This window comes from Schistocerca serialis, chromosome 2 (assembly GCF_023864345.2).
Source record: "Schistocerca serialis cubense isolate TAMUIC-IGC-003099 chromosome 2, iqSchSeri2.2, whole genome shotgun sequence".
In the NCBI taxonomy this organism is placed as follows: Eukaryota; Metazoa; Arthropoda; class Insecta; order Orthoptera; family Acrididae; genus Schistocerca; species Schistocerca serialis.
The window spans coordinates 908,396,289-908,410,794 of record NC_064639.1 but is presented as its reverse complement, the minus strand read 5'-3'; the positions used below and the strand labels follow the sequence as shown (position 1 = coordinate 908,410,794).

The 14,506-nt window shown below is 44.9% G+C and overlaps 1 protein-coding gene across 1 annotated transcript in view; it reads left to right on the top strand.

Annotated features, from left to right (window-relative positions):
* The window catches only part of LOC126458264 (vesicular glutamate transporter 2-like), a 175,961-nt gene that overhangs the window by 104,099 nt on the left and 57,356 nt on the right, over positions 1-14,506 (top strand). Inside the window, exons 3-4 of the mRNA XM_050095188.1 lie at positions 2,258-2,438; positions 12,720-12,953. Coding sequence (XP_049951145.1) covers positions 2,258-2,438; positions 12,720-12,953 — 415 coding nt within the window. The remainder of the gene's footprint in view (positions 1-2,257; positions 2,439-12,719; positions 12,954-14,506) is intronic.

Here is a 14,506-nt window from a genome sequence, read left to right as displayed (position 1 = left end):
TTTGTGTCAGCATGATATCACACCCTGTCATGAAGCATCATCTGTGAGGCAAGAGTTTGTAGACAATATCGCTCCTGAATTGGATTGGCCTTCCCGGAGTCCCGACCTGAACCCAACGGTACACCTCTGGGATGAGTTAAAACGTCGACTTGCCTCCAGTCTCCAGCGTCCAACATCTCTAGCTTCTCTGGTTTCACCTGTTGAGAGAGAATGGGCTGTCATTCCTCCATGACTTGAGACACCCGAGTAATAGAGTTCATGTAATCATGGAGGCGAAGGGTGGACACACCCCATTTTAACGTAATATTGGTCAGATTGTGATCGGACTGTATAGCTTCTGTGGTTTCTCTGCATGTTGAGTACTAAATGAGCCACGCTGTGTGGTCCAGCTATACAGGGTTGTCTGTTGATCGTGATTGGGCCATATATCTCACGAAATAAGCGTCAAACGATAAAACAACAAAGAACGAAACTTGTCTAGCTTGAAGGGGGAAACCAGATGGCGCTATGGTTGGCCCGCTAGATGGCGCTGCCATAGGTCAAACGGATACCAACTTCGTTTTTTTAAATAGGAACCCCCATTTTTATTACATATTCGTGTAGTACGTAAGGAAATATGAATGTTTTAGTTGGACCACTTTTTTTGCTTTTTAATAGATGGCGCTGTAATAGTCACAAACATATGGCTCACAATTTTAGACGAACAGTTAGTAACAGGTAGGTTTTTTAAATTACAATAGAGAACGTAGGTACGATAAATGCTCAGAATGATGTCCGTGAATCTCAATGCATTTGGCAATACGTGTAACGACATTCCTCTCAACAGCGAGTAGTTCGCCTTCCGTGATGTTCGCACGTGCATTGACAATGGGCTGACGCATGTTGTCAGGCGTTGTCGGTGGATGACAATAGCAAATATTCTTCAACATTCCCCAGAGAAAGAAATGCGTGGACGTTAGATCCGGTGAACGTACGGGCTGTGGTATGGTGCTTCCAATCCACCTGTCATGAAATATGCAAATCAATACCGCTTCAACCGCACGCGAGCTATGCGCCGGACATCCATCATGTTGGAAGTAAATCGCCATTCTGTCATGCAGTGAAACATCTGGTAGTAACATAGATAGAACATTACGTAGGAAATCAGCATACATTGCACCACTTAGATTGCCATCGATAAAATGGGGGCCAATTATCCTTACTGACATAATGCCGCACCATACATCAACCCGCCAAGGTCGCTGAGGTTCCACTTGTCGCAGCCATCGTGGATTTTCCGTTGCCCAATAGCGCATATTCTGCCGGTTTACGTTACCGCTTTTGGCGAATCACGCTTCGTCGCTAAATAGAACGCGTGCAAAAAATCTGTCATCGTCCCGTAATTTCTCTTGTGCCCAGTGGCAGAACTGTACACGACGTTCAAAGTCGTCGCCCTGCAATTCCTGGTGCATAGAAATATGGTACGGGTGCAATCGATGTTGATGCAGCATTCTCAACACCGACGTTTTTGAGATTCCCGATTCTCGCGCAATTTGTCTGCCACTGATGTGCGGATTAGCCGCGACTGCAGCTAAAACCCCTACTTGGGCATCATCATTTGTTGCAGGTCGTGGTTGACACTTCACATGTGGCTGAACACTTCCCGTTTCCTTAAATAACGTAACTATCCAGCGAACGGTCCGGACACTTGGATGATGTCGTCCAGGAGACCGAGTAGTATACATAGCATACACCCGTTGGGCGTTTTGATCACAATAGCCATATATCAACACGATATCGACCTTTTCCACGGTTTGTAAACGATCCATTTTAACACGGGTAATGTATCACGAAGCAAATACCGTCCGCACTGGCAGAATGTTACGAGATACCACGTACTTATACGTTTGTGACTATTACAGCGCCATCTACCACAAAGTGAAAAAAGTGGTCCAACTAAAACATTCACACTTCTTTACGTACTACACGAATCTGTAATAAAAATGGGGGTTCCTATTTAAAAAAAAAACCGCAGTTGATATCCGTTTGACCTATGGCAGCGCCATCTAGCGGGCCAACCATAGCGCCATCTGGTTTCTCCTTTCAAGCTAGACGAGTTTCGTTGTTTGTAGTTTTTTCGTTTGACGCTTATTTCGTGAGATATTTGGCCCGGTCACTATCAATGGAGCACCCTGTATAGTCAGATGCACGAGGTCAGAGGAGCGGTGGCCTGGTGTGGGTGACGTTGGGGATGAAGGCGGTCTCTTGGCTGCCGCAGGCCCCCCAGCGACGGCCTGGGCGCCGGCTGGGCCTTCTGGCGGCGGCGGCGGCGCCTGCTGTCGCTGCTCGCCTTCCTCGGCTTCTTCAACGTCTACTCGCTGCGCGTCAACCTCAGCGTCGCCATCGTCGCCATGACGGCCGAGCGCAACGTCACGCTGGCCAACGGCACCCTCTCTACGGTAAGTAACAGCTTAGTTTACACCCAGGTTTCACAGACATTTGAAGACGCATATCGATGGCTATTCACTCTGTACATAGTGTGATGTACGAATGTGCTAAAAAAAAACTGGCATTCTTGTTTTTTAGAAATAATTTTATTTATTCATCTACATCAATGTTATCCCCTTCAAAATACGCTGACCGAAAAAAAATCGCAGCACCAAGACGGAGTCGTACGACATAAACGAAAGTTGATAGGCGTGTTTCTACATCTGAAAGATGATGTCTAATCAAATTTGGTGCCAGTCGCGTAACAGCGGCGCTGGTAGCTCCCCTATGAGGATGCAAATCAGCTTTGCGTTAAATACACGCCGTAACCGTCTTGAACGTTAATCACCTTTGAAATTGCTTTGGTTATTGGGAGTCTGTATGCACCATAAACACAGGGTGATTTTTTCCGCCGTGTACAAGCTCTAGGGATTAATCAAAAAACACTGGACTCGCATTCGGGAGGACGACGATTCAATCCCGCGTCCGGCCATCCTGATTTAGGTTTTCCGTGATTTCCCTAAATCGCTCCAGGCAAATGCTGGGATGGTTCCTTTGAAAGGGCACGGCCGACTTCCTTCCCCATCCTTCCCTAATCCGATGAGACCGATGACCTCGCTGTTTGGTCTCTTCCCCCAAACAACCCCAACCCAACTAATCAAAAAAATGTGTGTAAAATCTTATGGGACTTAACTTCTAAGATCATCAGTCCCTAAGCTTAAACACTACTTAACCTAAATTATCCTAAGGACAAACACACACACCCATGCCCGAGGGAGGACTCGAACCTCCGCCGGGACCAGCCGCACAGTCCATGACTGCAGCGCCCCAGACCGCACGGCTAATCCCGCAGGGCTGAGATTAATCGATGAGAGGATACGGAATAAAAAAGGTCTAATGAATTTATGCCCAGAAATGCATGATTCCCATGCTAGAGACTATTTATTCAATCATACTTTTTTTTACACGCGCTGCTGTCTTATACGCACTGTACCATGAACTAAAGTTACAGTGTGCATGGTTTCCTCCTAGAGGGTGGTACTGTTCCTCATACTTCATGCTCTAGAGTCCTCTCCCACCATAGTAATTGGTAATGTTGTGTCCGATTCATTCTCTTGCTGACTCACCTTGTAGTGGATGTGATACAGCGTTGTACACGGTCGTTCCGTATTCGAATCGAGAGCTTGCCGACACGGTGTTTACTTTCGTAAAGGCAAAAGGCAACGGGCGGTGGCCAGTCCCCGCCAACAACAACCACAGCATTCAATGTTCGTAACAGTGTTTCGCCGTCTGCCTGAGGCAGGGTCGTTTCAGGAAGCAGGAAAGCATAAAGGACGTACCCAAAATGTTCGGAAGCCAGGCTTTGAGGAAAACGTGATTAACACTTTGGAAGGCGACCGCCGTGTCAGTACCAGTCAGTTGTCCCGCCAGTACAAGGTAAGCCAGTCGAACGTGTGGAACATTCTCCATGACAATTGTTACTACCCTTATCAGTTACAGCATATGCAGAGATTACTGGCGACAGACTTTCCACATCATGAGCAGTTTTGTCACTGGTTTCTTCGCCAGCCAACCACGATTCTAGAGCCGGCCGGAGTAGCCGAGCGGTTCTAGGCGATTCAGTCTGGAACCGCACGACCGCTACGGTCGCAGGTTCGAACCGGGCCTCGGGCATGGATGTGTGTGATGTCCTTAGGTTAGTTAGGTTTAAGTAGTTCTAAGTTCTAGGGGACTGATGACCTTAGATGTTAAGTCCCATAGTGCTCAGAGCCATTTGAACAATTTTTTCACGATTCTAGGACCTGTGTCATCCATCCTATTCACAAATGAGTCCACCTTTACACGGAATGGTATCTTCAACTTTCATAACAGTCACCTGTGGGATAGTATACAGAAACATCGTAGTATGACGATAGCAAACCATCAGAATGTGTGGGCCGGGATTTTTGGCGACCGTATTTTGGGACAGTCTTCCTTCCAAATCACCTAACGGGTCGGGACTATCGGCGTTTCTTGCCAGTGACTTTACTTCGCCTGCTGGAAGAAGTGCCACTGATGATTCCAGGGGTTATGTGGCTGCTACATGATGGTGCTCCAGCCCACTTTGCTGTTAACATCTGGATGTATCTCAATCGCGTCTTCCCTAGTCGATGGATTGGACAAGGTGGTCCAGTTGCATGGCCTGCTCCTTCACCGGATCTCAACCTGTGCAATTCCTGGTTATGAAGCCACATCAAAAGTATCGTGTATGCAGAGCCCGTTCCAAATGTGGAGACACTGGAGCAGCATATGCATGCTGCCTTTCACACTGTTCGGACGCACCTGGCTAATGTGAAAGTGTGAAACAAAACATGCTACGGCAGCATATACACACATGCATTGAGGCACATAGAAACCATTTTCAACACATACTGTAACTATGGCTGTATGGTACACCTCGTATGAGACCACAGTCTCTGTAACAATCTATCATTGAAAAATGGTCTATAATATGAAAACCATGCATTTATGGACATAAATTCATTTGACCCTTTTTGTTCCGTAACCTCTGATTGATCAATCCCTACAATTTGTACACAGTGGAAAAAATCACCCTGTATGGTAATAAACATCCAAAGGGCTGTCAAGCAGCTCTTCTTCTTAGCGTTGCATCTTCAGAGTCCTGTCTCTCCAGTTCCCTGAGTATCCTATGGTCAGCTGACAAGATATTTGTGTCGAGCAAAGAAGACTTCAACAATTGTATTTATCATTAACATCCATCAGAGAAACGCATTCACAGCCTTCTACATCAAGAATGGAAAGATAATTATGGAAGAGGGTATGACAGTTTATTCAGAGTACACAGCAGTCTATAATAGAGATAGATAAGTGGGAATATTGTTCAACAAATAATGACGAACCTGATTTCTTTCTAAAAGAGGATGAATTTCAATTGCTGGAACTGTCTTCGCTTTTGGAAATGCCTACCCATTCTGCCTCTCCAGCCATGCAAGAAGCAGTTGGCACCGATCCAGTGAGTTGTCCAACAATTTTTTTCTTCCAGCAATACAAATCGCCCCTGATCTGGTACTAGCAGAACCGCAGGCTTTGTCTGCCCCACCACAGCAGCAACAGTCCACAGGCAGTGTTCCAACACATACGAGACTGCTCTGTACCATTGAACATCTGGATCGGTACAGACATGCTGACAATCAGACATATCTGCATAAAGTGATCAGTTTTTGAGTAGGAACACGTGCACTAGTTATTTACAATGTACAGTGACATCTGCATTGTATGGGTCTTTTTCTACAAGAATGGACATATTTACACATCAATTTGCAGTAGGCAGATGCACAATCTACCTCACGTGAGTAACACTTGACATGAGTTCCATTCTAGTATCACACTAAGCTGCTGAGCTATAGCTCCTAGTGTGAGATTGCGATTATTTTATTGCATTCAAACCTAGCTCTAACCTGATGCAAAATGCAGATATGCCTGTCCCAAAACTGAACACTTTTTGCTGATGTGTATCTGCCTACTGCAAACTGATGTGCATGCATTCTTGTAGAAAAAGATTTATGCACTGTAGTTGTAACTGCACATTGCAAATAATTAACTGCCTGACATAAGTGTCTGATCTTGGCTGATGTGATCATATTTGTCAGTGTAATGTTACATCAACGTCATTCCAATGTCAACATTGTGTTATGTTGACACACATGCAATCACACATGTGGCAGTGGCATGTGAAACTCGTCATTCAAGATATGTGCATCTGTATCTACATTTATTCCACAAGCTACTTTATGGTGTGTGGTGGAGGGTGCTTTATGCACCACTGTCACTTCCTCTTTTTCCTCTTTGAGTGGCAAATAGTTTGCAGGCAGAATGATTGCTGATAAGCCTGCATGTGGGCTTGAATCTCTCTAATTTTATCGTCATATTCCCTTCGCGAGATGTTCATAGGTGAAAGCAATATGATTGTTGACTTTTCTAGGAATGTACGCTCTCAGAACCTTAACAAAAACCACTCTCAGATGCAGGAAGCCTCTCTTACAGTGTCTGCCACTGGAGTTGATTGATCATCTGTGTGACGCTTTTGTGACTACTAAATGAACCTGTAGAGAAACGTGCCACTCTTCTTTGGATCTTCTCTATATCCTCTTTCTGGTATTGACCCTATACAGATGAGAAATGTTCAAATATTGGTCAATTGGTCAAACAAGTGTTTTGTAAGCCAGTTCCTCTGTTGATAGACTACATTTCTCGAAGATTCTTCCACTGAATCTGTGTGGCATCTGCCTTACTTGTGGTTAATTTTATGTGGTTGTTACTTTTGATATTGCTCTGCACTCATACTTCAGTTGTTTTGTGGAAGTAATTGCATCCAGTGACTGTTCTGCAAGATTTTAATCATACAATAAAGGGGGGAGAAGTCATCATTATCAGAGTCATCACACTTAAAAATGGCTGCAAAGTATCTCGAGGTAAGATACCTTGACCCTGCAGTGTGTATAAATTAATAACAGCATATCATATTCCGCAGAACGGCAGTAAATATTGACATACGATATTTTGACATTACTGTGTATAATTTAATGATGTGATGGTAAATTTTGCAAAAATGGTAGTTTTCTCGGTGAACTGTGACTGTGTGCTATTCACCCTACAAATGCTAGCTGATAACACCATAATTAATGGCTGCCCTAAAGTTTCATAGTAACACTATTAGCAGCAAACTATTGGCCATTTCTGTAATTTGCTGTAATTGTATCTGATTCATTTTTACACAAACACCTGCTCTAGGTACAGCAAATAAACAATTGCTACAAGGAATCACATCCTCTGAATTCTTGCACTGCGCACATTTGCATTAAATAGTCAGGTGCTGAGATCTATGCTGTGGGTTAGTGATCGTGATAGGCAGACTGAGATGCTGGCATTTGCATTGCAGTATTATCCATAGCACTTCGAGCCAGAATAAGTTCCTGTTAGGTGTCCATAATGATGCACTTCTTATCCTCAAAGAATCCCATTTATTCTCGAATCTAGCAAGCTCTATGTCATTGATAATCTGCATCTGTTTCACCATTTAAAATATCTAACATTCGCTTACACATTGACTACATCGACAGTTATTCATCGCCAACCAGTGGTGGATACGTATGGGGGCGCGTAGGGCGTGCCTTCCCCTCCCCCCCACCCAACCTCTCCCACCCCACACCCCCTTGCGGGTCTGCCCGCATTGCCACTCTCGCATACCCCGCCAGTCGGCCCACATGCTATTCGTTCGTTTCTTTCATCATTCGATTCGACTGAATCGAGTTATCGAGTAGTTGTACTTTCCTATGTAGCACTCGCGTCCGTGTCATCGTATTTTATACGTTTCTGTCTGGCACATAGAACGCTAACACATACCTACGAGAAAAGTCGCGGCCATTCTAGTGATCTCGGTAGGTTATTCTCTCTGACATTTTTTAGAGAAAAGCCGTGAATATTCTACTGTTTTCTTGTGCAGAGAATCTTCTATGCGTAACGTTATAAATACATACTCTTCGCCGAATGGAAGTCTAGTTTACGTTCAGAAGCAGAAATATTAAGACTGAAGAATGAGTAACTACAAAGTCCTAGTTGTAGCAAGTGCAAGTGTGAAATACAAAATATTTACTTGTCTACCTGCATCTATTGCTACAGCAAAAAGAAGTTTTTCAACATTGCGGCGTACAAAGACATGGCTTAGGTCGACAATGGAGGAGGATCTACTTAATGGCTTGGCTCTGTCGAACACTCGCCCTGACATTGATTGTCCTATTGACGATGTAATTAATCATTTTGCCAGGAAGAATAGGCGCATATAATTCATCATTTAAGAAATCATTAAGAAATATAACGACAATTGTAACTTCTTTATATCATAAGATGGCATTGTCTTGTATATGTGTATAATCAGTTTAAATAAAACTTTCTTAAACTTTGTATGTGACTTGATTATTTTTTATTACGGTAAAATTAAAGGTAGCTCAAGATATCTTTAGCGCTCCCTCTTTGAGGTTTTTCTGTATCCGCCACTGTCGCCAATAAGCAGGTTTTTTTAGCTGAAATTAGCAGGGATGCAGACATTTTAAAAATCTGATGGAGCAGTAGTTATGCACTAATATTTTTCTACATATCTACAATAATATCACATACCATTAGTAACTCCTCACTTCATAATTATCAGCTCAGTAAGCCAGTGCCAACAATTCTCTCTCATCTCGATAGAGCCTAATTTGCTTATTTGATCAAGAGTGCTCTGGGTCTTACTGCATGCTACTTGAGACATCTGGTGATGGCAAGGCTAGTGCCAGCATGAGGCAACATTTGATATTCAGAAGACTGCTTATATGACCAAAACAAGATTTTGAATAGGATTGCAGAACAGATGCAACAGGAGGCATGATTTTACAAGACCTCACTGGCATGAGTGTTCTGCATCACGCTACACATTACTTGAGCTGTGACTGAGAGGTCATGTGACATTGGAGTAACCAACTCGTAAGAGTCATTGTGAAGCGACACGTTATGTGGGTTGGAGTGCCCTCAGAAGTTTGCACACCAAGGTGGCACGTGATGGCTACCTGTCAGCTGGTGGCGTGATTACAGTTTCACATGCATGAAATGTAGGCTGGAAGCATGGTTTGCCCTCCACTTCATGTGTGCAGCATGTATGATAGCAGCTAGAGCCGGAGTATATATATATATATATATATATATATATATATATATATATATATATATATATATATATATTTTTGTGTGTGCTTGCGCAGCTGAAAAAATTCTAATGTAACATTTGTTGCAGGTGTAAATACTAAACCAACTATTGAGGCTGTTGTTAACATATGACTCTATATAGATGTGCTGACAATCAGACATGTCTATATATAAGGCGATCAGTTTTTTCAAATGGTAAATCTGAACTAATTATTTACAATGTGCAGTTATACCGGAATTGAACGGATCTTTTTATGCATGAATGAACGTATTTACACATCAATTTATAGTAGGCAGACACACATTCTATCTTGTGTGTGCTATACTTGATGTCTGTTACGTTCTAGCATCACACTGAACTGCTGAGATATAGCACATAGTGTGGTCTCACAATTATTTTTTTACATTCAATCCTAGCTCTAAACTGATTGTTTATAGGAGTGGAGGGGGGACTTAGGTTTAATGTACTGTCAATATGTACATGAATTGCATGCAATCGAAGAGGTGTATTTGCATGGTGATGTGCTGTCCCAGGAAAGCTGTCCCACTAGGCTCGCTATCAGCAGCCGAGTCTCGTGAAACCTACTGCCTATGTTATCCACTCTGAAAAACAGTTCAGAATTTTTTTTCAGTTGGTTGTATACCAAAGACACACCACATTCATTGTAGCAGCTTACATACAGAACGCCCATGCACTGATATTTGCACATACTGTGTCTACAAGAAAGCTGTCAGTTCTTTTGACAGTAAGCACTTGCCGTGGAGTAGACACCACATGCCGGCAGCTGTCTTTCGGAGGTTGTCAGTAAAAATCTCCATACAGTGCATTATGCTCCACACAGACTGCCTGTTTGATATCAAAAAAGCTGTACTGCCAGTGCTGTATCTGGTGTACCATGAAGTTGATAACTTTCTCTCTTAAAAGGCGATTGTCTCAAGTTGTAGATGAGCTGCATGTCTTTAAACGAATTTTTTTCGATCAAATAAGCAACTCAAGATGCCATATACACAGTACACACCTTTATACTTCTGAGTCTTAAGATGGATGGTATATGTTGTTGGGTGATGTGTAATTTTGTTAGACATAGTAGATGCACATTTTTGCAAGCATATATTTATGTATGATTATGGGGGTCAATTTTACATACTGATAAAATACATGCCTAAATGCAGGAAGAGCCAGTGAATGTGAGTATATCTTTACCTGAAATGTAGCACATCGTTTTGATAAAATGAAATTCAAATTAAGATAGTAAATACTTTTCTTATATTTTCTTTGGCGCTACCAACTTGACAACAAATATTTGGGCTACTGAGGGGAAAGGAGGTGGAGATGAGTGTGAATGCATCTTTATATTTCACAGTTTGTTTATTCTTCTTACGCATTATGCATAGCATGCGTTTTTTCCAGAGGAATGGATGAATTTATTCAGCAGGCTGAAGCACATCTGCATAAAGTGTCATGAGGCAATGTGTGACGTACTTTCGATGTGGGTATGACGTTTGTGTGACGTCCATATGAATGGCATGCACCATGTGTGGCATGCATGTGATGTGCATACTATTTGTGATGTGTGATGTTAATTAGCAATCCCTTCACAACAAAGTACAGATGCCTAGACTCATGCAACTGCTGAAAAGGAGGATTTGGAATTAATCTGTTTAAATACAGTAAAAAGAACTGCACTTACCATTGGGCAGCTAATTATTTACAATGTCTAGTTACATCTGCACTGCCCGAATCTTTTTCTACAAGGGTAGACACGTGTGCATATCAGTCACATGCATCTGCGTTTTGGCCTATCCTGCCAATTTCGCAATTTTTGTGACCTATTCTACCTATTTCCTGCCAATTTTGCAAGCAGTTTTCCAAATTAGTTATGGTCCCATCACTACAGAGCATGGGGATAGAATAGAGAGTAAATTGCCTGAAAGCAGTGAGAGCCCCCATTAATTGACTGAGAACATGATGACAGTGATGTTTTGCAGTGGAGGTGTGGGAGAAGGTCAGTAATTTTGAATATAATGACAATTGCCTCAGTGAACCACAAATGCAGTTTGTGGAACACTGACATGGAGATACACTGACATTATTAGTTACAGGAATGCAGACATCAGTGCTGAAGTGCTGAAATCAACTATTTTCTGCTCAGAACCGACCCTGCCCTACTACTTGTAATCACTATGAGTGGCAATGTATTATCTACCATGTGCTCCCATGCTAGAAATGAGGTTATTAAGGTTTTTGTGTGGTAGGGCGTTCCATTCCTTCACGATTGCGGATGGCATTTGTTGGATAGTCGTTGGTGCATGTGGACATGCTGCTACATGTATCTCCACACATCCCACATGTGACCAGTAGGTTTTAAGTCGGGGGGGGGGGGGATTTAGAGCCTATCCATTTGCTGGGCATCCTCTCATTCCAAGAGCTCCTCCACTTGCACTGTTTGATGCAGTCATACATCATCATCCATAAATATATAGTCATCCTTGAAAAGATGCAAATGGAGAAGAAGTACAGTGTTGTAATAATGTTAACTGATGAGAGTACTGTGTTCAAAGATTTGGAGGTCAGTATGCACATGCGACATTATATTTTCGTGCACCATAACATCTGGACCCACCGAAGCGAGCTGGCCAGAGTGGCCGTGCGGTTCTAGGCGCTACAGTCTGGAACCGAACGACCGCTACGGTCGCAGGTTCGAATCCTGCCTCGGGCATGGATGTGTGTGATGTCCTTAGGTTAGTTAGGTTTAATTAGTTCTAAGTTCTAGGCGACTGATGACCTCAGAAGTTAAGTCGCATAGTGCTCAGAGCCATTTGAACCATTTTGAGCCACCGAAGCGATGATGTTCAAAACAATTCTGATTGGATCATGTGTTTCCAACTCTAGCAATGTGAGGGTACACCCATCGAGACACCTGGTCTGATGAATCTCATTCATTGCTATACCAGATCGATGGTCATGTCTGGATGTACTGTCATCCCGGTGAACGACTGCATGGAACATGGGCTGCAACAGAGACACAGGCAGTACTACACCATGTGGGTTATTCACTTAGGCTTCCATGTTACCTGTGGTAGTAATAGAAGGTTCCTCGATATTTGTGGGCCATGAGAACATTATTGTGGACCTCCTGCATTTCCTCTTGTTTGATGTCTTACCCAATACTGGTGGCATCTTCCAGTCAGATAACTGCCCGTGGTTCGAGGAGCGTGGTAGTGAAATGTTAACTAAGTTCTCCTGAACCTGAGGTGGTGCACATCTGGTACACTGTGTGACACCAGCTCAGTGCCTACAAACATGACCTGTGTGTAGACGTCCGATGCCACAGGAATCTGGAAAACTTTCACATTCTACATGTGGACCAACACTACTAAGGAGATGGTCATAATGTTTGGCTCATCAGCATAACACCGTTCGCTACTTTGGACTCGAGCAGGAATCTACGTAGTCTACAGCTCACACTGCGACAGCTGGTAGGTGACGCGCAGTGTGTGGCTGGTGCCCGCAGAGCCGCGAGTTCGAGTGGTCGCCGGGCACGCAGGGCCTGGTGCTGGGCGCCTTCTTCTGGGGCTACGTGGTGACGCAGATCCCGGGCGGCTGGCTGGCGGCGCGTGTGGGCGGCGCGCGGCTGTACGGGGCGGGCATCGCCGCCACGGCCGCCCTCACGCTGCTGACGCCGCCGCTGGCGCGACTCTCCGTCTACTTGTTACTCGCCCTGCGCATCATCGAGGGCCTCCTGGAGGTGAGACCGCCGCATATTCAGTCGCTAAGCTGTTTACTAGCACTAAATTAATGAGAATATTCTGCATTTGTTATTACTACACTCCTGGAAATGGAAAAAAGAACACATTGACACCGGTGTGTCAGACCAACCATACTTGCTCCGGACACTGCGAGAGGGCTGTACAAGCAATGATCACACGCACGGCACAGCGGACACACCAGGAACCGCGGTGTTGGCCGTCGAATGGCGCTAGCTGCGCAGCATTTGTGCACCGCCGCCGTCAGTGTCAGCCAGTTTGCCGTGGCATACGGAGCTCCATCGCAGTCTTTAACACTGGTAGCATGCCGCGACAGCGTGGACGTGAACCGTATGTGCAGTTGACGGACTTTGAGCGAGGGCGTATAGTGGGCATGCGGAAGGCCGGGTGGACGTACCGCCGAATTGCTCAACACGTGGGGCGTGAGGTCTCCACAGTACATCGATGTTGTCGCCAGTGGTCGGTGGAAGGTGCACGTGTCCGTCGACCTGGGACCGGACCGCAGCGACGCACGGATGCACGCCAAGACCGTAGGATCCTACGCAGTGCCGTAGGGGACCGCACCGCCACTTCCCAGCAAATTAGGGACACTGTTGCTCCTGGGGTAGGCCGTCTTCCGCTCACGTCCCAACATCGTGCAGCCCGCCTCCAGTGGTGTCGCGACAGGCGTGAATGGAGGGACGAATGGAGACGTGTCGTCTTCAGCGATGAGAGTCGCTTCTGCCTTGGTGCCAATGATGGTCGTATGTGTGTTTGGCGCCGTGCAGGTGAGCGCCACAATCAGGACTGCATACGACCGAGGCACACAGGGCCAACACCCGGCATCATGGTGTGGGGAGCGATCTCCTACACTGGCCGTACACCACTGGTGATCGTCGAGGGGACGCTGAATAGTGCACGGTACATCCAAACCGTCATCGAACCCATCGTTCTACCATTCCTAGACCGGCAAGGGAACTTGCTGTTCCAACAGGACAATGCACGTCCGCATGTATCCCGTGCCACCCAACGTGCTCTAGAAGGTGTACGTCAACTACCCTGGCCAGCAAGATCTCCGGATCTGTCCCCCATTGAGCATGTTTGGGACTGGATGAAGCGTCGTCTCACGCGGTCTGCACGTCCAGCACGAACGCTGGTCCAACTGAGGCGCCAGGTGGAAATGGCATGGCAAGCCGTTCCACAGGACTACATCCAGCATCTCTACGATCGTCTCCATGGGAGAATAGCAGCCTGCATTGCTGCGAAAGGTGGATATACACTGTACGAGTGCCGACATTGTGCATGCTCTGTTGCCTGTGTCTATGTGCCTGTGGTTCTGTCAGTGTGATCATGTGATGTATCTGACCCCAGGAATGTGTCAATAAAGTTTCCCCTTCCTGGGACAATGAATTCACGGTGTTCTTATTTCAATTTCCAGGAGTGTATTTTTGTCGCTGGGTCATAATTTTTGTTTACGGGTTATTCATATAATGGAGCTGGTCTGTCATACATTCTCGTTGTTTAGTAATGAACACTATGCACTCATTTAATTTAC